Source organism: Carya illinoinensis, chromosome 13, assembly GCF_018687715.1.
Source record: "Carya illinoinensis cultivar Pawnee chromosome 13, C.illinoinensisPawnee_v1, whole genome shotgun sequence".
Classification (NCBI taxonomy): Eukaryota; Viridiplantae; Streptophyta; class Magnoliopsida; order Fagales; family Juglandaceae; genus Carya; species Carya illinoinensis.
In genome coordinates, this window is record NC_056764.1 from 4,386,994 (window position 1) to 4,410,340 (window position 23,347).

The window sequence follows — 23,347 nt, forward strand, 5'->3', positions numbered from 1 at the left end:
TTTTTTATCTCATTTTTAAAATTGAATAAAATATTTTAATTTAAACAATATCATTACTATCTATAAATTATTTTATAAAATAATTATTTTAACTAATAATATCATTAGAATGTGTAAATAATATATAAAATTAACTCCATGTAGAATTTTTGATTAAGAATATAGATATTAGCCCTTATTTTACAAGGTTTTAGTAACATAAACATTGTATAAACCAAAGACATTTATTTGCGGTGGATGACAACCAAGGGACTAGATCGACGGTGCAGATCCCTTCTCAAACCTCAGAATTTGCAAAAAAAAAGAAAAAAACATTCTAGGTCCTTCTGGGCTCAACTTCTCTCATCGGTTGAAGTGAATTTAATACTACCCCTTAGTTACCACACTTCAAGACCAATCTCCACCGTCCATTCTCTCCATTTTATACCCGATCCGATCATTTTGTACTCCTCTTTCTGTCTCTCGCCGTCTTGCTTGCTTCTGTGGTTCTTCTCTTCGACCCTAAGTTACAAATCTTGCAGCTCTCGATCGGTTAGTTTCCCTTCTCTCCTTTCCTATTTGATTTCAGATTTGGGTTTTTGTTGGATGTGTTTAGAAACTGAAAGCGGTAGGCTTGATTGGTCTTTTAGAAATAAGAGAAAATGTTTGGGAGGGCACCGAAGAAGAGCAACAACACCAAGTACTACGAGATTCTGGGAGTGTCAAACAGCGCTTCGCAGGATGATCTAAAGAAGGCTTATAGGAAAGCGGCCATTAAGAACCATCCGGACAAGGGTGGTGACCCGGAAAAGGTCTTTTTGATTTCGCTTCCCTTTCCTTTTTATTTTTAATTTTTCACTAATATTTGGTGTTTAGATGTTGATTTTTGACGGATCAGTTTGTGAAATTGTTATTATGGTTTGGTGAAACTTGATTTCTTGATTGTGTTCAGAGCTTGGATTTCTTGGGTCAAAATGTACACACTAATTCTTATATTGTTTTTTGTGAATGCTTGTTCTTTTTTCTTGTGTTGGTTTTTTGGTCTCGAAACGTTGTAGTAGTGATTTTAATCTCCGTAATAATATAACCTCCTAGGGAGATAATGGATAAGAGGATTGAATGGTGGTAAATTATTGGTTTTGTATATGCATGTTTTTTTTTACCACCCACCTGTGATGTTTGTGGAGTGTATGGTGCCTTTGATTCCAGCTCACTGCTTTGGCTACGAAGGTAGTTTAGAGCTATAACATAATTTCTTACCTTTTTTTAACCAGACAGGTGGGTCTCAATATGGTATTTGGGTCTTGGAAACGTATAAATTATCCTGAGTTATTCTTACATTAAACATTTAAATTACTTGAGGGGTGGCGTTCTGCATTTGTGCGGAATAAGAGTATTATCCTAGAGCCAATTTAAGTCCACTATCTGAATTTTGGCACCGTCGTTTCCATGTTGTTGTTGTTGTATTTAATTTATTTGGGGCTTTCTGTTGATGGTTTTTGTTTAGACGTTGATGTACTGAATGTGCTCAAATTTGGTTGCCTTTCAGTTTAAAGAGTTGGCCCAAGCTTATGAAGTTCTAAGTGACCCAGAGAAGCGTGAGATCTATGATCAGTACGGAGAGGATGCTCTCAAGGAAGGAATGGGTGGTGGAGGTGGTGGGCACGATCCGTTTGACATATTCCAGTCTTTCTTTGGTGGCAACCCTTTTGGTGGTATGATCTTTGGCCATGGGATATATGCTGCCATTTATGATACATAATATATGGATATTTGTGCTGACCTTTCCTGTGCGCAGGTGGTGGAAGCAGCAGAGGCCGAAGGCAGAGGAGGGGCGAGGATGTGGTCCATCCCCTCAAGGTTTCTTTGGAGGACCTATTCAATGGGACATCCAAGAAGCTGTCCCTCTCTCGTAATGCAATCTGCTCCAAGTGCAAGGGGTTAGTACTGTATTTTTACATGTTTTGGCATGTTAAGTCTTTTCTCTTCATTCTTCCAATATGGGATTCCGTGTGACATCTTGCAGTAAAGGTTCCAAGTCGGGTGCTTCAATGAAATGTTCTGGTTGTCAAGGTTCTGGAATCAAAGTCTCCATCAGGCACCTTGGTCCCTCTATGATCCAGCAAATGCAGCATGCTTGCAATGAGTGTAAGGGCACAGGTGAAACCATTAATGACAAGGACCGCTGTCTGCAGTGCAAGGGTGAGAAGGTTGTCCAGGAGAAGAAAGTTTTGGAAGTTATTGTAGAGAAGGGTATGCAGAATGGGCAGAAGATTACATTCCCTGGAGAAGCTGATGAAGCGGTGAGGCTGGCATTTATTTTTCTTCGTTTTTGTGGTCTTTGTAATACTAAGGCGTTTGGTTTGCTAGAAGCGTGGGATTTATTTATTTATTTATTTTTTGTATTCTCTCTCTTTTAATGTGAGACTGCTATTCGGGTATTAATCTGTGCATTTTTTTGTTTTTATTTGCAGCCCGATACTGTTACAGGGGACATTGTTTTCGTTTTACAACAGAAAGAACACCCCAAATTTAAGCGAAAGGGTGATGACTTGTTTGTTGAACACACCTTGTCCCTTACAGAGGCTCTCTGTGGCTTCCAATTTATACTGACCCATTTGGATGGTAGACAGCTCCTCATTAAATCTGAACCTGGAGAAGTAATCAAGCCTGGTACGTTGGATTATTACTATATTTTTAACTATCTATTCTTTATCTACTAATGCTGTTGTGAGCTAAATCTAAGCTTTGTCCATCTATTAAGGTTTATCCATGCAATTATGCATCAGAATAACATTGATAGCAAAGGTGGAGATGTGCCCAGTGGAATTTTTTTGTACAAGAAGTTTGTGACGATTACATTCAAAATTTTAATCTATAACCTAAGAGTGCATCTTTGATCCAGCTGGTGGTGCTTTACTCCACCCAATGGGGAACCTCAGCTTCCCATTGGTTTTCACAAAAGTCATTGTGAAGCAGCTTGAGCTGTGGGAGCTTCCCATTGAAGCACTTTAATTGGAATCTGATGTGGCAACTTCCTGTTGCGGGTTTTACCCATAAGAATGATTTCTGTCATTTTGGTGGGGTGGGGTGGCTGTTTAGGTGATTTAGCCTTGTTCTTTAGTATCTTGTTACTAAATATTTACCCATGATTCTGTTGATCCACAATAGGCACTCATGAGAAAATATTTATTCGCAATACTCAAATGGTGCTCATATATGGAGAACAGGGTGCAAAGTGAATTTCGTGAATATGCTTATAAATGACTTCTAAGAAACTATAAAGTTATTTGCGGTGCTCGATATATCTATCATCTTTGTGCTGATCGTTTTATTTTGTGTGCTACAGACCAATACAAGGGTATAAACGATGAGGGAATGCCGATGTACCAGAGGTCTTTCATGAAAGGTAAATTGTACATTCACTTTGCAGTCGAATTCCCAGACACCCTGAGCCCAGAGCAGTGCAAGACACTAGAGACTGTGCTGCCTCCAAGGAGTTCGGTGCAACTGACGGACATGGAGCTGGATGAATGTGAAGAGACTACACTGCATGATGTGAACATAGAGGAAGAAATGCGTCGCAAGCAAGCACAGGCCCAAGAGGCATATGACGAGGATGAGGACATGCCTGGTGGTGCTCAGAGGGTCCAATGTGCTCAACAATGATGAATGAATGAGTTGACCCAAACAACAGGAATGATTTGGAGAACCAGAATTACTTAAAATAAATATTAACATCATTGCCTTGTGTTACAGGGAAGTATTAGTTAGATTTTGGATTGTTTACGTGTTATCAAACATGTACCGTGTGGGAGATCTAATGTTTGAATTCTATAGTACGTGGAAAACCATGCTTATTTGTTGGAGGTGTATATCTGTGTCATCTGGATGGTTATCTAGCCGTCTGGATGATATGTTTCAGGGAGGCTATAAGAACCCATTTTAAGCTCGTTAGTATGCACGCATGCAACTGCTGTCTGTTGGTTTGAGGAACGAAAATAGTTAAATGTTGATGATGTTGATTGTACGGCCACGTGCCCTTCCAACTTCCCCATCCAACATCATCATTAGGCACATCCACTCTTAGAACCCTTCCCACCGATTCACTTATTTGTTTCCCAATCTCTCCGTCCATGCATGACATGGGAGATAATACACATGAACCCAGAAATTTTCCTGATTGAGTTCCATCAGATGTGGTTGGATGGTGCCTTCAAAATACTTGAATACGAATGAGTGATTATCAAACAACCACCTCCGTCCTTTACACGATCTCTGTCCACTTCATCTTCAAATGTTACGACACAAATGTTCGATCTAATTTCCCTAAAAACAACATCCTCGTCAACCTTCCATAACCCTAACATTATTGATCGAATAACTTCTTTGCTTATACGACGGTAGACATAAATTCTGTCAATCAAACTGCGATGTTCCTTGATAGTTTCCAACACATCAACACTAATTTCAAAATCAGATTGTTCGTCATCATTGAGATTCAACTCGTACCAATTTGCTCCCAAACTCCCTTATTCACTTTTATAAATCTGTCGTCTCATCTTAATTATTATAATTTTTTTAAATTTTTATATAAAATAAAATAAATAATTTAATGTTTTTAAATTTTAATACAATTTTTTTAAATTTTAATATAAAAATAATATATTATAATAATATTTTATTTAATTCATTTCATCTAAACAAACAACATTTTATTAGGAAAAATACACTACTCCTGTGAAATACACGGTGACCACCTATTCTCCTCATACATCAAAACGAAAGAGAGGAGACTTTTTCAACTTTTGTTAGTTTGCAAGAGAGATCCCTGATGAGGAATGATGATATCTTTAGTTGTAGAATGGTATCTGTAGTTGTAGGGTACGAAAATATTGTACAATTTTTTTTTTAAATAGAGTAAATACAATATTTATAAGAAAAAAATTAATTTTTTAATAATAAATTTTATTTTTTTTTAAAATAATTATACAATACTTTTACAGTTCACGATTTTATTAGTTTGCCACAAAAAAATCCACAATTTATCTAACATCACTCATTTGAGATTTGCACGGACCAAATTCGCCTGCTTTCAATAGATGATGGAGGAACTATGAAGGCTATGGTGGTCGTGTGGGTCGGTGAGAAGTATTTACAAGACCCGATCATTAAAATTGAAATGGTCTTCTAGTTCTATGGAGGGAGATGTGATATTTTTATTATTATAAATATTATGTCGTTAAAAATTAATATTTTAGTAAATAATTATAATATCAAAATATTTTGTGATACGATGAGAGAAACATATTATCTATATTTTAAAATAATTAATAATTTTTATTTTTACAAGTAATATTATTTTAAAAGAAAATCTTGGTCTAAATTTGTGGTAATTTAACATTATCAATTAACTGAAATTGAACTCAAACTGAATTCAGTTTCAAATTGTGTTTAGTAAGTGAAATAATTTAAAATTACTTTATTATTATTTACAAATTTTTTATTATTATTTACTAATCATTTCAATAAATATTTTTTCATATTATATTGAATTGATTTATAATTCTAATCTTAGAATGAGGTCCTACAATTTTTCGTATTTTATTATTTTATCACTAACATAATCATTGTATTGACCGAAGACGTTTCTTTGGGGTATACGACGACCAATGGACTAAATCAACGGTGCGGATCCATTCTCAGAAACTTCAGGGAATTTGCTAATACATTCTAGATCCTTCTGGGCTCAACTCCTCCTCTTCTTTTCTATAAAATATTCTCTCGTCTTCTCTCTTGCTTCTGTGGTTCTTCTCTTCGCTCCTTTACGTAACAATTCGTTCAATTCGCGATCGGTTAGTTTCCCTTCTCTCCTTTTCCTAGCTGATTGCAGATTTGGGCTTTTGCTGGATTTGTTTCGAAATTGAAGGCGGGGGGTTCGATTATCTTTTAGCAAGGAGAGAAAATGTTTGGGAGGGCACCGAAGAAGAGCGACAACACTAAGTACTATGAGATTCTGGGAGTGTCAAAGAGCGCCTCGCAGGATGATTTAAAGAAGGCTTATAGGAAAGCGGCCATCAAGAACCATCCGGACAAGGGGGGCGATCCGGAAAAGGTCTTTTTGATTTCGCTTCCCTTTCGTTTTTTATTTTTAATTTTTCATTAATACTTCTTGTTTAGATGTTGATTTTCAGCTTGTGAAATTGTTATTATGGTTTGGTGAAATTTGGTTTCTTGATTGTGTTCTTACTGTTCTGAGCTTGGATTTCCTGGGTCAAAATGTACAGATCAATTATTATATTGTTTTTTTGTGAATGTTTATATTTTTTGTTGTGTTGGTTTTTTGGTCTCGGAAACGTTTTAGTACTGGTATTGAATTCTGTAATACAACTCCTTAGGAATTGTCAAAAAAGTAATATAATCTTGAGATCAAGGATACGAGGATTGAATCGCGGTTAATTACTGGTTTTGTATATGCATGTTTGTTTTTATTGGTTTTGTGGAAGGTATGGTGCCTTTGATTCCAGTTCACCGCATTGACAACTAAGATATTCTAGGTGGGCTCTCAATTTGGCATTTGCGTATTGGAAACCCATGATTTATACAGAGTTATTTTTCGTTTTTTCAACAATTATCTAACTTGAGTGGTGGCGTTCTGCATTTGTGTGGAATGAGAGTATTATCCTAGTGCCAAAATAAGTCCGCCATCCGAATTTGGGCACTTCCTGGTGCCATGCTGTTTGTTGCTTTATTGTTGTATTTAATTTAATTTGGGCTTTCTTTTAATGGTTTTTGTGTAGTAGTTGATGTACTGAATCTCCTCAAATTTGGGTTGCCTTTCAGTTTAAAGAGTTGGCCCAAGCTTATGAAGTTCTAAGCGACCCAGAGAAGCGTGAGATCTATGATCAGTATGGCGAGGATGCTCTCAAGGAAGGAATGGGTGGTGGAGGTGGTGGACATGATCCGTTTGACATATTCCAGTCGTTCTTTGGTGGCAACCCTTTTGGTGGTATGAATCTTTGGCCATGGGATATATGCCCGCCATCTATGAAACGTAATCTATGGACATTTGTGCTGACTTTTACCTTGCTCAGGTGGTGGAAGCAGCAGAGGCCGCAGGCAGAGGAGGGGAGAAGATGTGGTCCATCCCCTCAAAGTTTCTTTGGAGGACCTCTACAATGGGACATCCAAGAAGCTGTCCCTCTCTCGCAATGCAATCTGCTCCAAGTGCAAGGGGTTAGTACTGTATTTTTACATGTCTTGGAATGTTAGGTATTTTCTCTTCATTCTTCCGATATGGGATTGCGTGTGGTCTTTTGCAGTAAAGGCTCCAAGTCAGGTGCTTCAATTAAATGTTCTGGTTGTCAAGGTTCTGGAATCAAAGTCTCCATTAGGCACCTTGGTCCTTCTATGATTCAGCAAATGCAGCATGCTTGCAATGAATGTAAGGGTACAGGTGAAACTATCAATGACAAGGACCGCTGCCCGCAGTGCAAGGGAGAGAAGGTTGTTCAGGAGAAGAAAGTTTTGGAAGTTATTGTAGAGAAGGGTATGCAAAATGGGCAGAAGATTACATTCCCTGGTGAAGCTGATGAAGCGGTGAGGCTCATGTTTGTTTTTCTTCGTCTCAAAAATATTTTAATGGTCTTTGTTACAGTAAGGTGGTTAGTTTGCTGGGAGTGGGAAAAACTTCTTTTTTCTCTTTCCATTTGAGACTGGTATTTTGTTATTAATCTGTGCATTTTTGTTTTTTTCAGCCCGATACTGTTACGGGGGACATTGTATTTGTTCTGCAACAGAAAGAACACCCCAAGTTTAAGCGGAAGGGCGATGACTTATTTGTTGAGCACACCTTGTACCTTACAGAAGCACTCTGTGGCTTCCAATTCATATTGACCCATTTGGATGGCAGGCAGCTCCTCATCAAATCTGAACCTGGAGAAGTAGTCAAGCCTGGTACGTCGCATTATTTCTATTTTTTTCCTACAATCTCTTTTTTATTTTTTTAATCTGACAATACTGTTGCGAGCTATATCTAGGTTTTGTCCATTTATGAGCGTTTATCTATTGAATTTTGCATTAGAATAACATTGACATCAAAGGTGGAGATGTGCTGTGATGAACTTCTGTCTACGGGAAGTTTGTGAATATAGCATTTCCTGCTTACTTCAATTATCTCTAAAAATCCTAATGTATAACCTAAGAGTGGATCTTTGATCCAGAGCTGTCGGAGGTTCCCATTGATACGCTTTAATTGGAATCTGATGTGGAAACTTCCTGTTACGGTTTTTTACACCGTACCAATATTATTAAAAAGTCATTATTTCTATTATTTGGTGGGGGTGGGGTTGTTGTGTTGGCCTTGTTCTTTAATATCTTGTTACCCATGATTCTGTTGATTCCCAATAGTCACTAAAAATTAGTTCTACCCGAAGAACATGGTGTAAAGTGAATTTAGCTGAGTATGCTAATAAAGATAAGAAACTAAAAAATTATTTGTGGTGCTCAATGTTATCAATCATCATTTTGCCGATCTTTTTTTGTGTGCGCTACAGACCAATACAAGGGTATAAATGATGAGGGAATGCCAATGTACCAGAGGTCGTTCATGAAAGGGAAATTGTACATTCACTTTGCAGTCGAATTCCCAGACACCCTAAGCCCAGAGCAGTGCAAGACACTGGAGACGGTGCTGCCTCCAAGGAGTTCGGTGCAGCTGACAGACATGGAGCTGGATGAATGCGAAGAGACTACACTGCATGATGTGAATATAGAGGAAGAAATGCGTCGCAAGCAAGCACAGGCCCAAGAGGCATACGACGAGGATGAGGACATGCCTGGTGGTGCTCAGAGGGTCCAGTGTGCTCAGCAATGATGAATGAATGAGCTGACCCAGAAAAAATAGGGAATGATCTGGAGAAACCGAATTTTACTTAAAAAATAAATTTTAGTAGTAGGAATTAGATTTTGGATTGTTTTGGGTTGCTACTATTATTCCGAACATATACCGTCTGGGAGATCTACTATTTGAATTCTAGAGTAAGTGGAAAACCATGCATGTTGGTTGGAGGTTGGTGTATGTCTTTGTCATCTGGATGTGGATGGTTATTTTGCCATTCAGACTACTTGTTTCAGGGGATCTATAAGAAATCATTTTAGACTGTTTGGTGCTTCTCCGACCTACTTTTAAGCTCTGAATACACGCTGAATATTTGCCTTTAAGTACTATATATCCCTGCAAAGAAATCGGAACAGGAGCTCTGGGCTGGGAATCTTTTTTAAGTTCAAAAATCAAATTTAACAAGGCGCAATCAATTTTAGACACCTTTATTAATGGTTGCCCAAGTATTTAATATTAAAAATTTCTATTTAGATTTTATATTTATTTGATTTTTTCAAATTGCACCAAAAAAAAAAAAAAAAAAAGGTGTGTTGGGCAGTATTCAATATTGGAAATAATGAAATATCAATTCTCCTGGCTTAAAACTAAAAACTAAAAATTCTCCTAATTTTTAGTTGGTTGCCAAAAATTAAATATCTCTTTCCATTAATATAATTTTTTTAAATTTCTATATAAAATATAATAAATAATTTAATTTTTTTAAATTTTAATATAAAATTAATATTAAAAAATTATATTATAATAATATTTTATTTATTATTATTCAAAATATTTTACCTCATTTTAACTTTCTAACCAAACGGAATATAAAATCTGTTGTACAATTTTGTTGAAGAAAATAAATAAAATTATGGCCGGTGCTGTCGCCTCACTGGAACCAACGTGTCTAGGAATAACAGATGTGAGAGAAAGAGACAGCCTTCTATTATAAACTAAGGTTTGGGAATTGGTCCTTCCCGAAAATAAATAATATTTGGTGACGAGTGCACATCACGTCCATTTGGTCAATGTATGTAGTATTTATATGGCACTTCTACTCCACAACTTTTAGAAATATTAAATAAATAAGTCGTAAAATCACTTAATGAAGAATCCAAAATATAATTTTATAAAACCCAACTATAGTTCTAAATATCAAGTACGAGGATCAATACACCAACTAAATTAATGTTAAATTACACTTTTTTTCTTAGTCTTTTCATAAGAATTCTTTTTTATTTTGGGGGTCCTTTCTTCCCCCACATGTTACACAAAAAAATACTTTTTTAGGAGCTCGGGTTTGATATCAAAATTCACGAAAAATAATCTAGTAAACCATCTTTCACATATGAAGATAAAAATATTATTTTAAAGAGTTATGTTATGTATAATCATTTTTTCATACTTTTTTACACATTTATTTAATTATGTGATTGATTAAAGTAATTATTTTATTTTAAAAAAAATGCTACAACCTACAACTAATTAATCATATTAATAGAGTGCGTAAAAAATACAAGAAAGTAATTGGACGTATAATTTTTGTATTTTTTAAATGCTCTTTAACAAGAAAAATAAGAAACTTCCAAGTTTTGGCACAAATTAATTAAGCTGTCCAACGTGCCTGTATACGAGTCTCCTATGTAACGAGTCCAATTCTAACTAGAATTGAAATTAACCGAGTTCTAATTCTGTTCCTTGATCTTACTCTCTAACAAATATTACTATAAGAAAATTAGGTAGTTATAGTCATTTATTTCCTGCGAAGATGACTATATCCGGTTAAAATGGTCTCATTTTAGCAGGATATCTATTTTAACCGGATATATAGTCATTTTTATAGAAAATAAGTAACAATAATTACCCAATTTTCTTCTAGTGAAATGAGAAATGATAACATGTGTTATAAGGTCGAATTCCTTTACTTCCGTGTGCAGTTTTTCTTTTTAATATTTTTTTCTAAGGGATATATGATACCGTTGACAATCCTCAGATAGAAACTAGAGATGTTAAGTTTGAAGATAATCACCAGATATCAACTCCCCAGGTACGGCTAATTGCAACAAAGATATACATGCATATATATATATTTATGTAAGTTCTTAATTGCTAGCTAACTTCATCATCAAGAGCTCTGCACCTTAAACATCAGTACGTATAATTTCTTTCTAGCAATAATATTCAGGCTAGCTAAAAGGATGGACCCGACCAGCTCCATGGATTCTTATTATGATCCTACAGATCAAAACATGGATGTCGCTTTTGCTTATAGCTTCGGATTCTCCCTTGTCATCATCGCTGTTATCATAATGATGGCCGTGGCTTCTTACTACTGCACCCACAAGTATTCAGGCTCTGAAACTTCTAACGGCAACGTCTCCCTTACCACCACCGGAGATATTAGTAGCTCCCGCTCCGTGGTTATCGAAGTTATTGGCCTTGACGAAGCCGCTCTTCATAGGTTCCCGAAGTTGCTTTACTCCCAGACCAAACTCAACAAGGCTGGTGACTCTAGTACTGCTTCTGCCTGCTGCTCCATATGTTTGGCGGATTATCGAGACACTGATTTGCTTAGGCTGTTGCCTGATTGTGGCCACCTTTTCCATCGGAAATGTGTGGATCCATGGTTGCGGCTGCATCCTACTTGTCCCGTCTGTCGGAACTTTCCAGCGCCGACTCCTCTTGCTAAGGTGGCTCCCTTGGCTGTGCAACAAGATCAACACATGTAAATTCAAAGTAAGAGAGAGAGATAAATAATCACAATGGGTTTTATGTATTACAAGAAAATGATCATTTGTGGCAAATTATATGTTATGAAAATCATTATTTACGATCAAAATAGATTCATTTTGTTAGAAAATAATCATTTTCGTAAGAAATAATAAGTCACAACTGAGCAATTTTCTTATAGCGACGTAAAATATTTATTTAACGCTTCATGTTGTTAAAAAAAGTTAGTCATAAATATTGTAAGATTGATTAATTACTCTATATCTATCTTTCTTCATTCTAGATCTTAGAAAATCATATCATACAATTCCAAAATTGACATTTCAAATTAATTTTGTACAAATTCATGCGGTTTTAAGAAGTTTTCATGCACTCAATATTATAGATGTAAATAATATTTTACTCATAAATCATTAAAAAATAATAATAACCTTATTTTTGGCTGATTCCTTCTTTTTGTACATTAATATATATATATATGAGAACTATAATTATCAAAATTATAATAATGTGTTTTCTTTCTAATTAAGCTAATTAATCATAATTAGTTATACTTTCGAGTCCTCCCTTCAAATAATTTTTCTTGTCGATCGATATGTGATCATCATCTTCAATTTATTAGTAGACAAGTTGTACAAGTAAATGCACTTAATATAATTAATAATATTAATTCATTAGAAATGACATATCTGCAGCTGCTTACGAAACCGGTAGCTACCTCTACCATGCACGTTAACACACACGCATATCTTTATATATATAAATATAAAGAGATTATTTAACGAAATTTTATTGATATAAAAATTTTTATTATTTTATTATTAAAATTAACGTCGTTAGTTGTATAAATAAATTAAAGTGGTTCTATCTCTTTTTTTAAAAGTTCTTATTTTTTTAATTTCTCTCTCTCCAATTATTTATAAATAAATTCATAGTTATCAAAATTCATGCAGCATGTATCGATCCTAAAACTCATGCATTGATGATTATTTATTTATAAGGTATATTAGATATATATATCTGATATTTTATATAAATTATAATTTATATATAAATTTATAATTATATCACTTTTTAAAAATAATTGCTTTATTAAACTAAAAAAAGTACTCTGCAAGTTATTTTACTGTTAATGGTTTATCTCTTGCACTGCACAGTTTTGGTTCAAGGTTTTATATTTTTGTTTCCAATCATACCCAGGAGTACATGCAGTAATAAATAATAAGATTTTAATTCTAAATACTTTAAAATCGATTTAAATCTATTTTACTATTGGATGTTAGAAATTATATATATTTTTTAAAAGTATTATATTATTAATCAAAATTTTTTTTTTAATAAAAATAATATTTCTATACACTGAATGAACGTCGCTGGGATGTCGCCCAACTACTAGTATATTATATATATATATATGTGTGTGTGTTTCAGTATACATGTTTGAAATCAACACGTTATCAGCTCAAAACCTTAAACCGATAAAAATCAATAAATTTTATTATTTATTGTATATCTTATCGCTCTTTTTCATACGTGGGCCAAACTACTCTTTAATAAGTAGACCAAACAGGTTAAATATGAAACTAATAATTAAGAACAGATAAATTTAATCATATATATATATATATATATATTATATAGTCAACTCTTAGATCTGTTTTATATGCATGCAGAGGCCGCCACTTTGAGCTTATCCATATCTTATAGTACTATTATTAATGAATGCATTTTTACTGATCTTTATGATCTCTTTTGTATATATAATATATGCGCATGTAGGACGTACGTCCTTCCGAGGCCACTTTTCATTGGTTAATTTCAATTAATAATGGAATAGCACTTGAAGCGATCAGTACTTTAGTCCTCTAATTAAGTATCAATTCATTCGTAAAACACGTAATATATATAAAGATCATTGCTATATATATATATAGATCATTCGCGTGGCACACTGTTTTGTAAAACTATTTTTCTTTTTTTTCTTTTTTTATCATAAACATATAGAGCCAACTCATGCATCAATATCGATCGATCGTAGAATATTCTATTATTATTATTATTATTATTCATTTTCTAATAAGCCAATCTAATTTGGCCTGGACTAATGAGAGTGCAGATCATCGAAGATATATATATATATATATTGAGGATTCACATGATGTACGTAGTGGTTCAGTACTAATCATATCGATCATTAATGTCAGACGTTCGATTATAACCATTGATATGGGCACGAAGAAGAATCCAATTAATGGAAAGAGCTTTAGGGACAAAGACTCTAAAATGGCATCCGCTTTTGAAAATGAAGATCATGACATTAGATGCCAATAATAATAATAATAATAATAATAATAATAATAATAATGTGGTTAGGTATGAAAAGGAACCCTAGACGTTGTTGTCTGTACGTACGTACATGTGGTACTTCAGTGGGTGTCTGCTAGCTCCATGCATGTCTGCAAAACAGGCTAGCTAGGGTTTATTTTGCACATCATGATCACTGTATAACCTGATCTGTTCATGCATGTTTGTCATGATCTATTAATATTGCTGATTATATTATACATATATATGCACGTAGTAAATAAATTAAACATGCATGTAAATAAACTTTTATAGATATATCGAGGACTCTCTCTATTTAGATACGAATTCTATTAATATATATATTTACACTTTCATATGTAATTAATACACCACTAATTATTATGTGATCCATTATAATTACTTATAAACAAATTAATCAAAACAACAATATTTTTTTTGTGTAAGACGATGACATCGATCGAGGGCTTCCACATTAGAAATGCGTTAGGTATGTCAATAAACGAGTTTATGAGTACGATGTTTCATTAGATGGAGATGATCATTTCCAGACACTACAAGAAATATTATTATTTCCGGCGACTATAAATTGCCGCAAAGTCTCTACATCGTCGCAAATACTTCTTTGTGACTATTATTTCCCTGCCGCTCTTGTGTCGCAATTGTTGAGTGAGGAAAAAAAGATCACGGCGCGAGTTGTCATAGCCGGAAATAGTTTTTTTGCGGCGACAAAATGTGGCTGCTAAAACTCGAATTGTGCGTCGGAATAAGATTTTAGTAACCTGTTGATATAAGAGTAAGCTTAGCATTTTTGTCGCCGCAATATCTTTTGATATGCCTATTAGCTGCGACTATTAGTCGCGGCAAAAAGTTTTCCTTCTGAATTCAGATTTACCATTTCGGCCTTTCTTTTTTTAAACACCTGTAGTCCCCCATTAAATACAATAGCCAACGCATGTAAATTTTTAATAAATCAACATATTCTCTAATAAACATACAATATCATGAACTAATCGTTTACATGATATAGATGTTTCAAATTCTCCCAACATGTATATATCAATATATCATTCATTCATCATAAAAAGGACTATTTGAAATTCACCCCAACATCCCATATTAATAGATCAATGTCAGTTTACATGTGTACTCCTCATCTTTATTGTGTAACAAGGATTTCCTAAGCAAGTCTTGATCATCATGGAAGCTGCCTTCTTCATCTCAAAACCGAAAGTTATATCTCTTCATCTGAAAATTGGAAGCCTCTTTCATTGATCTCAAAGCTGCAAAAATTTAGATTTACAAATTTTTCTTTAGTTTCCAAAGCCCAACAAAAATTTAAATTGCAACTACAAAATTAGAAAACCTAAAAACCATTATAAACCAAAAGAAAATGGGTGCATGCATGCTTTTCTTCACTTGTGACATGAGCTCAGTGTTCTATAATATGATTTATTCTTAAATGTTGCTTAATTAAGAAGTATAATTAAACTGCAATATTAATTATTGAGATACTTAGAAAATCACAAAAAAATGCAATTCTGTGATATGATAAAAAGAAGAGCAATATTTAGAGGGACTAATTAATATTTTAGATATATATATATATATATATATATATATAAGGTTAGAGAATCATAGATATGCACCTTTTCCACTTCTTGATTTGGTCCCAGCCTACAGAAACCAAAGTACTGCAAAACCAGACTTCCACATCAAAATCCTTCACAGTGAAGGTTGTACTGTGTGCAGCTCCAAGTCAGTGTAAACCCTTTCAAAACATACAACCTAACACCAAATATCTAATAATCAAAAAAGTTATACTAGGAGACACTTTTCTATGACATGTAAGGCACAAATCCATCTCCGCACAAAAAACTTATTGACTAAAAAAGGAATTGCCTATGCAGGTCCTTGAGTTTCTCTATGAGACTCTCCTTGGGTTTGCCTCTGTGATTCCATGTATGAACTTAATAATTTGTCGTACTCAGCTTGCTTCGCCAACACTTTCTCTACATTCCCCCGTAATTCTTCCAACTGATTCTTGTAATACTCAGCATCCTTCTCATGCCTCTCTGCACGTTTTGTTAATGCTGCAAATTTTTCTGCAATGTTCTGTCTAGATGACTCAGGGATAACCATCTCCCCCAACCCCCTTACATACCCTGGCCTGTGGCCTAGTACCTCCCTAAAGATTGATGCAGCAACATCCTTAGTCTGCTTCTCAGGCTCTAACTTAGAGTACTTGGCAACCATTTCATTCTATTCAAGGAAGTGAAATCACACGTTAATATGTACACATGGATTCTTTCAAAACTACAAGGTAAATAATACGTACACACGGATTCATTCAAAGTCACTCACATGTTTCTCTTCCGTCGCTGGAGTCACAAATTTACCATTCTTCTTACTCCACCTCACCTCTTTAAAGAAATCAATAAGGTGCTCATCACTCTCAGACTACAAATACAAGCAGGGATTAATACCATTTGTCGGTTAAAATCAGCAAATAATATGTTACTTCCTACATTTACATGTACAAATCTGAATAAAATTCGTACCCTCATTTGCATTAGTCTTACGAATGAGGTTCGTCCAGCCGTGTGGTTTGTTTGTTGTTTCGCTCTATTACTTTTATTTTTCTTAGATATCATCTACAATTCACAAACTTGTATTAACACAAGTAGATCATAAACATATAAAAAATAGCACAATCAACATCGATTAGATTTACCCTAAATTCCGCGCTTGACCATCGAGCGCATAACTTCACCCAAGTAGCTAGTGTCACCAACTCTGGCACATTCGCAAGAGCTTCTTCGTTCGTCTTGTAACTCTTGTATATTTTGTGAAGTTCATACCGAATATGATTGAACCTCTTCCTAAGTGTCTTCGTTATTGTATCGCGGTGATTCTTCTTCGTCCAGTCAAGGACAAAGTCGGCCTAGAGACAAATAACAAACACATTAATTATCTGGTAACACAAATAATAACTAAAAATACACTGGAACATGTGCTAATATGAGTTTGTGTTATATTACCCGAACACGAGCAATCAACTCTTCCTTCTCATTATCTGGTAAATCATGCCAGCTCGGGTGACTCAGGTCGACATGGTGCTTCACCAACCATGTAAGCCTACTTGTAAATATTGTATAGTTTTCACAACATGGTGATGTCTCACCATCCTTTATGGTTAGCGCTATCGGCCCAAACTTTCGAATCTTGTCAAACTCGAGGTTCTTTGCGGCTCCTCGTCCACGTTTTCGGGTAGGCGGTACTAATCCCTCTTCAACTTTTATTATATTGTCCACACATTCAACCACATATTAAAGAGGCTGGTTAGAATAATAAAATTTGAAATAAATACAAACAGCAAACCATTACCATTTGTCGGTATGGTTGAGTCCACCTCAACCCACTGCTCTTGCGGTTCGGTGCTTGGGACGACATCTGGTGGCACGGTTGAGTCATCTGAGGTTGACATGCCATCACCTCTAAGATTCAATGTAGCAACGGGTGCTCTACCTCTAACGCTTGGTTCGCAGGAAGATCTCCCTCGACCATAGCATACACCACGTGATCGACCTCTAACTCTTCCAGCTAAAGGCATGTTATGCACTGACCTGCATGGAAATATTTGTGGCTATACATCCAAATCATATTGAGTACTAAAGCAATTAATGGGTGATGTAGAAAATAACAATAATCAATAGAAAAAGAATGAATAGTTCGACATTATCTTTGAGAAAAAATTTTACATTCAGCTAAAGTTCAACATTATCTTTGAGAAAAAATGAACATCTAGTTTGCCTCTTCGTCCGTCGAGAGACTATCTTCTTCCGTGCTTCCCTCGTGTTCGGTGTTGTAAGGGGAACTAGATTCGCTGCTATCGTCGTTGATAAATGTTCTGACATCAAGGTTGTGATTTTCAGCTTCCATCACTAACGATGCATCAATCTGAGTGGGCTCGACATCAAGCCTGTGCATGGGGTTAACTAGTCCATTGTCATCAGCATGGACTAATATGTATTCTTCAAAAGAATCATCCTCTTGGTACGCCTCCACGTCACTAGCATCGTAAGCATCTTCTTCAATCAAATTTCTGAGGGGAAGATCATACACATTTCTATTGACAACCTTTTGTACTGCATACCAATTACCAGGGATCATACGATTTTTTAAGTAGAACACCTGTGAAGCTTGACACGCCAAAACAAATGGCTCGTCCTTATAAAATGTCAGAGACATATTCACACTAGTAAGATGATCATCCACACGTATCCCTCGTCTAGAATCAGAGATGTCGAACCAGTCACATTTGAATAAGTACACACGTCGCCATCCCATGTAGCGAACTTCCAAGATGTCTGTTAGAACACCATAGAAGTCAACACTTTGAGCATCTAGTTCACTAATGACCAGGACACCTGAATTTTGGGTCCTACGATGTGCTTCACGTTGCCTCGTGTGAAATCGTATGCCATTCATGATGCAACCAGAATAAGACACAACCCAAGGGTCAGGACCACATGCAAGTGCATATAGATCATCCGAAACATCACCAGGATTGTTAACACGTAGATTTTGAATATGTCACAATTGCATTAACCAAAACAATTATTTGTTGTAAAGCTGTAAAACCACAAGGTGTGAATGAGGTATGTAACAGTAAAATACATACGTGTGACTTGAACCAATTTGGAAAATTTGTGGCGTGCAAACTGTCGACATTATCAGGGTACTCTTCACTGACATGCATGTAGTGCTCACTGGACAACAGACCATCATTGGTGATTAAATATGATATATACAATCTATTTAAGTAATTCAACAAAGGAAAACAATAATGTCAATGTCTAGTTGAAGGCACTTACTTCAGGTATTGTCCGATCTCTCTGCAATTATTAAGCACGTACCATTTTACTTTTAGAAACAGGTCATCGTCTAGTCGATGACGTGATGCGAAACCCATGGGCCTCACCTTTTGTCTAAAAATACTTAGTCCTTCTCCTACACCATCTTCTCCTCCATCAAAGTTCCGTTCTTGAGGATTGAATCTAGATTCGACATCATGGAGGTACATGGAACAAAAATTCAAATATTCTACATGAATACAGGCCTCCGCAATTGAACCTTCCGGACGGGCCTTATTCTTAACGTATCTCTTAAATTTTCCAAAATACCGTTCGAAAGGGTACATCCACCTATATTGAACTGGCCCTGCAAGCAGCGCCTCATGTGGCAAATGATAGGCTAGGTGGACCATTACATCAAAGAATGTAGGTGGAAATATCATCTCTAGCTTGCACAAAATGACGGCTATATCAGACTGAAGCCGTTCTAACACATCAACCTTGATAGTTCTTGCACAAAGCTCTTTGAAATATGTGCTCAACTCAGTCAATGCTAATCGTATATCTTGTCGTAAGTATCCACAAATTGCAACAGGTAATAATCTTTGCATAAAAATATGACAATCATGACTTTTCATGCCAGAGATTTTGCAATCGACAACACTCACACATCTCGCAATATTAGAAGCGAAGCCATCTGGAAACTTGACATCATTCAACCATTTACAAAAACCTGCCCTCTCAGCTCCATACAAGGTGTAACATGCATGTGGCATACTCACGCGTTGTCCATCCTGGATCAAGTGTAATTCTTTTTTTATATTGAGATTGGAAAGGTCACGACGTGCATTGACATGATTTTTAGTTTTCCCAGCAACATTCATCAAAGTTCCTAAGATGTTGTCACATATGTTCTTCTAAATGTGCATTACATCAAGGTTATGTCTAAGCTTTAGAGTTGACCAATACGGCAATTGGAAAAAGATACTTCTTTTGGTCCAATTTAACTCATCAGTGGTACGCTTTCTCTTCTTTGTAGATTTTCCAAAATCAATATCTGAAATATTCTGCAGTTGATTAAGTATATCTTCTCCTGACAACTGCTGAGGTGGGCCACGATGCTCTGTGCTGCCATTAAAAATACTCCTTTTCTTTCTCCAAATATGGCCTAGGGGCAAGAATCGGCGATGACCCATGTAACAATGTTTTCGACTGTATTTCAACCACAAAGAATCTGTTTCTTGCTCACACGATGGACATGCCATCTTCCCCTTAGTGCTCCACCCAGAGAGATTTCCGTAAGCAGGAAAGTCGTTAATTGTCCACATTAAAGCTGCATGCAATCGAAAAGTCTCTTTGGCCTTGGCATCGTATGTATCGACACCATTTTCCCATAGATCTAATAGTTCGTCTATTAGAGGCTGCAAATAAACATCGATATCATTTCCTGGAGATCTTGGTCCTGGAATCAACAATGAGGTGATGAAAAATGGATCTTTCATGCATAGCCACGGGGGCAAGTTGTAAGGCACCAAAATCACTGGCCATATGCTGTAAGGTTTTGCCAAATTATTGAAAGGGTTGAAGCCGTCACTGGCTAAACCAAGCCGTACATTTCTAGGATCTTCCGCAAACCAAGTATGTTGTTGATCAAATGCCTTCCAGACCTCAGAGTCAGCAGGATGCCTTTGAATACCTTCCTCATTGACACGCTGATCCCTATGCCACCTCATATTAGCTGCTGTTTTACGTGACATAAACAATCTCTGCAACCTTGGCTTTAATGGAAAATGTCGTAGAATCTTTTGAGAAATTTGTCGTTGCTTATCGTTCCCTCCAATAAAGTATGCAATCATTTGGACAAGCATGTATTTTTGTGTAAGAAAATCCCAGGCCTCGCTCTAAGTTCCGTGCCTCTTGATATGATTTCGGTAAAAGAGCATTCGGAAAAGCTGACTGTAGTATTTGAAGAAGCATGTCAAATGACTTTATACTCCAGCCACCAAGTGTTTTAATGTGTAGCAACTTAACTGAAAATGAAAGTTTAGAATACTTGGAACAACCTTCATAAAGAGGACGCTGTGAATCAACCAACAACTGGTCAAAATTCATGGTTGATTCACTTCCGACTGAGGTTGAACCCCCAGCATAGAATGACTCGGGTGAAGGAACATTAGGGAAATTCCCTGCCCGAATGTCTTGTAACATAACATCAATGTCATCAATGTAAGGATCAGCTTGTTCGGGATCATGAAGGTCATCATCATCAATAAAAGGTAAATCTTCCTCCTCGCCGTGAAATATCCATGTCGTATAAGTTGGTTCAATACCTTTAATGAACAGATGTCTCTCTACCTGATTTATAGGTAGGAAATAATTATTTGAACAAAGGGTACATGGACACCGAATTTCATCACTTGTAGAATGAGATCGAGCCAAAGTAATGAAATCTTTAACGCCTGTCGCATATTCACTGGATCGAAATCTATCAGTGATTTTCATCCAACTCTTGTCCATCTACGAAAAATACCTAAAGGTTAAAAATTGGTAAATTGGGAAAAAGATCCTTTAAAGAATCATTCCATTCCACCCATATATGGTCCTATAAAACCAACAGCCATTTATGTTCCACTTGAAGAGATTTTGAAGAAGAATACTTAGTTTTATAGCGATCTAATATCGTGTGGGTAAGTGTTATTGGTCATCGCTCTTCAGTGTGGTATATCATTATTTAATAATGATCAAAGAGTTTGGTATTGGTAGCAAACAGAAAAACAATATAACTGCATCTAGTATTAATAATATTTTCACTAAGAATTAACAATAGCCTATGAACAGAATTGGGAATTAGTCCTGAGAAAAAACAATAGCCCACAAACAAAATTGACTTTTTATTTTTTATTTAGTAAAAACAGAGCATATATGATGTCAATGCAGTAAGAAAACGAACCTGCTAACCACACAGATAAAAAAGAGTGGTGAAGATTCGCATAAAAAACTAATTCCCAACATCTGTGTTTAGGGAAATGTTTTCAGTTTCTAGTATAGAATCCCCTGTTCAATTGTTGGAATGATATGTAATGTTAGAAGGCGCATGTGTTTTCAGCATTTGAATGCTTAAAACCTGTACAATGGGAAAAACATCTATCAAGTTTACCTACTTGTACAATGGCAATGGCAGGTGGTAAAGTAGTGGTAGGAAATAAGGAAACTGTCTAGGTTTTCAATAGGAAACTGTCTAAACTATTGGATCTACGGGTCACTCTGACTAGCTGCCCAATCCACTGCTGAATCTTTTGAATGTAAGAAATAAAACAAAAAGATACAAAAAAAAAAAAAAAAAGCATATTGCTAGTTTGTTTAGCTTCTTTTTTTACCATAAAAAGGAGCTTCATTCAAATTAGCGGAAAGGAAACGAACAGATGAAAGTGACAGGCTCAACTGAAACAACTTAATTAACAAAGCAGTTTGACCAGTCTCTCTCCTAGAGTGTAGCAAGCAACATTAGAGGAAAAAGCAATCCTTATTACATCTGCAAATGAGGAAGCATTCTGTCCCAGTCAGCAATCATCTAACTGAAGTCTTTTGAGAGTGTGCTCCCAACTTTGTAGTAAGTCTACACACCCATTGCTATTAGTGTAGGATATATTCAACGATCCACAAATCTAATCTCTTGATGTTATATGCTGCAAGTCCAGAGCTAGAGCTCAATACACTCATACTACCTGTTGCAGTAGCTTAGGCACCACCTTTTGTAGCCCATTTCAAACAAGAAGTGATCTCCTCTAGGTCCAAGAAATCATACAGCCACATTAAAACCGACTCTAACCACCACCCTCCCCACCCCCCCTCCCAAGGGGGCCCACCTACCGTCTCCACCCCATTGTAATGTAGTGCATACTTAACTTAACACAAATGAGAGAGACACGAGGAGTCAAGTAGCCGAGGGAAACACCCTAAATTCTCACTCTTTAAACTGCATTTTCCTAGAAAACCTAGAGAGAAATCTGGTAAGGAACCGCACTTAAACAAGTGAGTTATTGCTTTCCATGATAGTGAGCAAATTTGATCTACCTCATTCTGAGACTCTTCCCAAAACATCAGCACAGGCCATACTTTAGCAGACTGAACTTGTCTCATTAAATGGTTCTTCTCAAGAATCCCTTTATTGATATAAAAGAAAGGAAGTTAAAAAAAAATAAAACTTTTTTAAGGTCATTTGTCAAGAAAACTATCCCGTAGAAATCATACTCTCCAACAAAATTAATCGAGGAGAAAAAAACTCAGCACAAAAAAATTAAAATAAAATAAAAATAGAAGAAACAGATAAAACAGATAAAACGAAAGAATAGGTAGTCTGCCAATTTCATAGAGCAACGAAACACAATGCATATATTGCTAAAAAGCAAACACTACAAGGTTGAAATGGAAACATTCAAATATCTAGAATTGGCAACAGAAATGAAAAAATCCACCTTACATAGGACTGACATGAGTAAAGGACAGAAACAGCACGGATTTCTGGAGAATGATCAAAACAAGTGAAATTCCTGACCTTGGAAAGTTAGCATAAGTG

At 35.7% G+C, this 23,347-nt stretch overlaps 4 protein-coding genes across 5 annotated transcripts; 3 read left to right on the top strand and 1 right to left on the bottom strand.

Moving 5' to 3' along the window:
- The first annotated feature begins 372 nt into the window (after window positions 1-372).
- LOC122292982 (dnaJ protein homolog) lies at window positions 373-3,936 on the top strand. Of its 2 annotated transcripts, none has more exons than XM_043101576.1 (7): window positions 373-531; window positions 630-791; window positions 1,529-1,694; window positions 1,778-1,919; window positions 2,006-2,282; window positions 2,454-2,652; window positions 3,329-3,936. In XM_043101576.1, exons 2-7 carry the CDS (start codon window positions 642-644, stop codon window positions 3,646-3,648), a joined length of 1,254 nt encoding a protein of 417 aa, XP_042957510.1. In that variant the 5' UTR covers window positions 373-531; window positions 630-641; the 3' UTR covers window positions 3,649-3,936. The 2 variants fall into 2 exon arrangements, with proteins under 2 accessions (XP_042957510.1, XP_042957511.1); XM_043101577.1 differs by having other exon boundaries at window positions 401-531; window positions 612-791.
- Window positions 3,937-5,685: 1,749 nt separating this feature from the next.
- On the top strand, window positions 5,686-9,198 carry LOC122292983 (dnaJ protein homolog). The gene is made up of 7 exons (XM_043101578.1): window positions 5,686-5,834; window positions 5,933-6,094; window positions 6,823-6,988; window positions 7,074-7,215; window positions 7,302-7,578; window positions 7,737-7,935; window positions 8,535-9,198. Exons 2-7 carry the CDS (start codon window positions 5,945-5,947, stop codon window positions 8,852-8,854), a joined length of 1,254 nt encoding a protein of 417 aa, XP_042957512.1. The 5' UTR covers window positions 5,686-5,834; window positions 5,933-5,944; the 3' UTR covers window positions 8,855-9,198.
- Window positions 9,199-10,900: 1,702 nt separating this feature from the next.
- LOC122290808 (RING-H2 finger protein ATL70-like) lies at window positions 10,901-11,717 on the top strand. Its single transcript, XM_043098471.1, has one exon. It carries the CDS (start codon window positions 11,059-11,061, stop codon window positions 11,587-11,589), a length of 531 nt encoding a protein of 176 aa, XP_042954405.1. The 5' UTR covers window positions 10,901-11,058; the 3' UTR covers window positions 11,590-11,717.
- Window positions 11,718-16,589: 4,872 nt separating this feature from the next.
- Window positions 16,590-17,528, bottom strand: LOC122292194. The gene is made up of 3 exons (XM_043100430.1): window positions 17,303-17,528; window positions 16,957-17,210; window positions 16,590-16,859 (listed from the first exon to the last, which is right to left on the bottom strand). The coding sequence occupies exons 1-3, from the start codon at window positions 17,526-17,528 to the stop codon at window positions 16,590-16,592; spliced, it is 750 nt and encodes a 249-aa protein (XP_042956364.1).
- Between the last annotated feature and the right edge of the window lie 5,819 nt (window positions 17,529-23,347).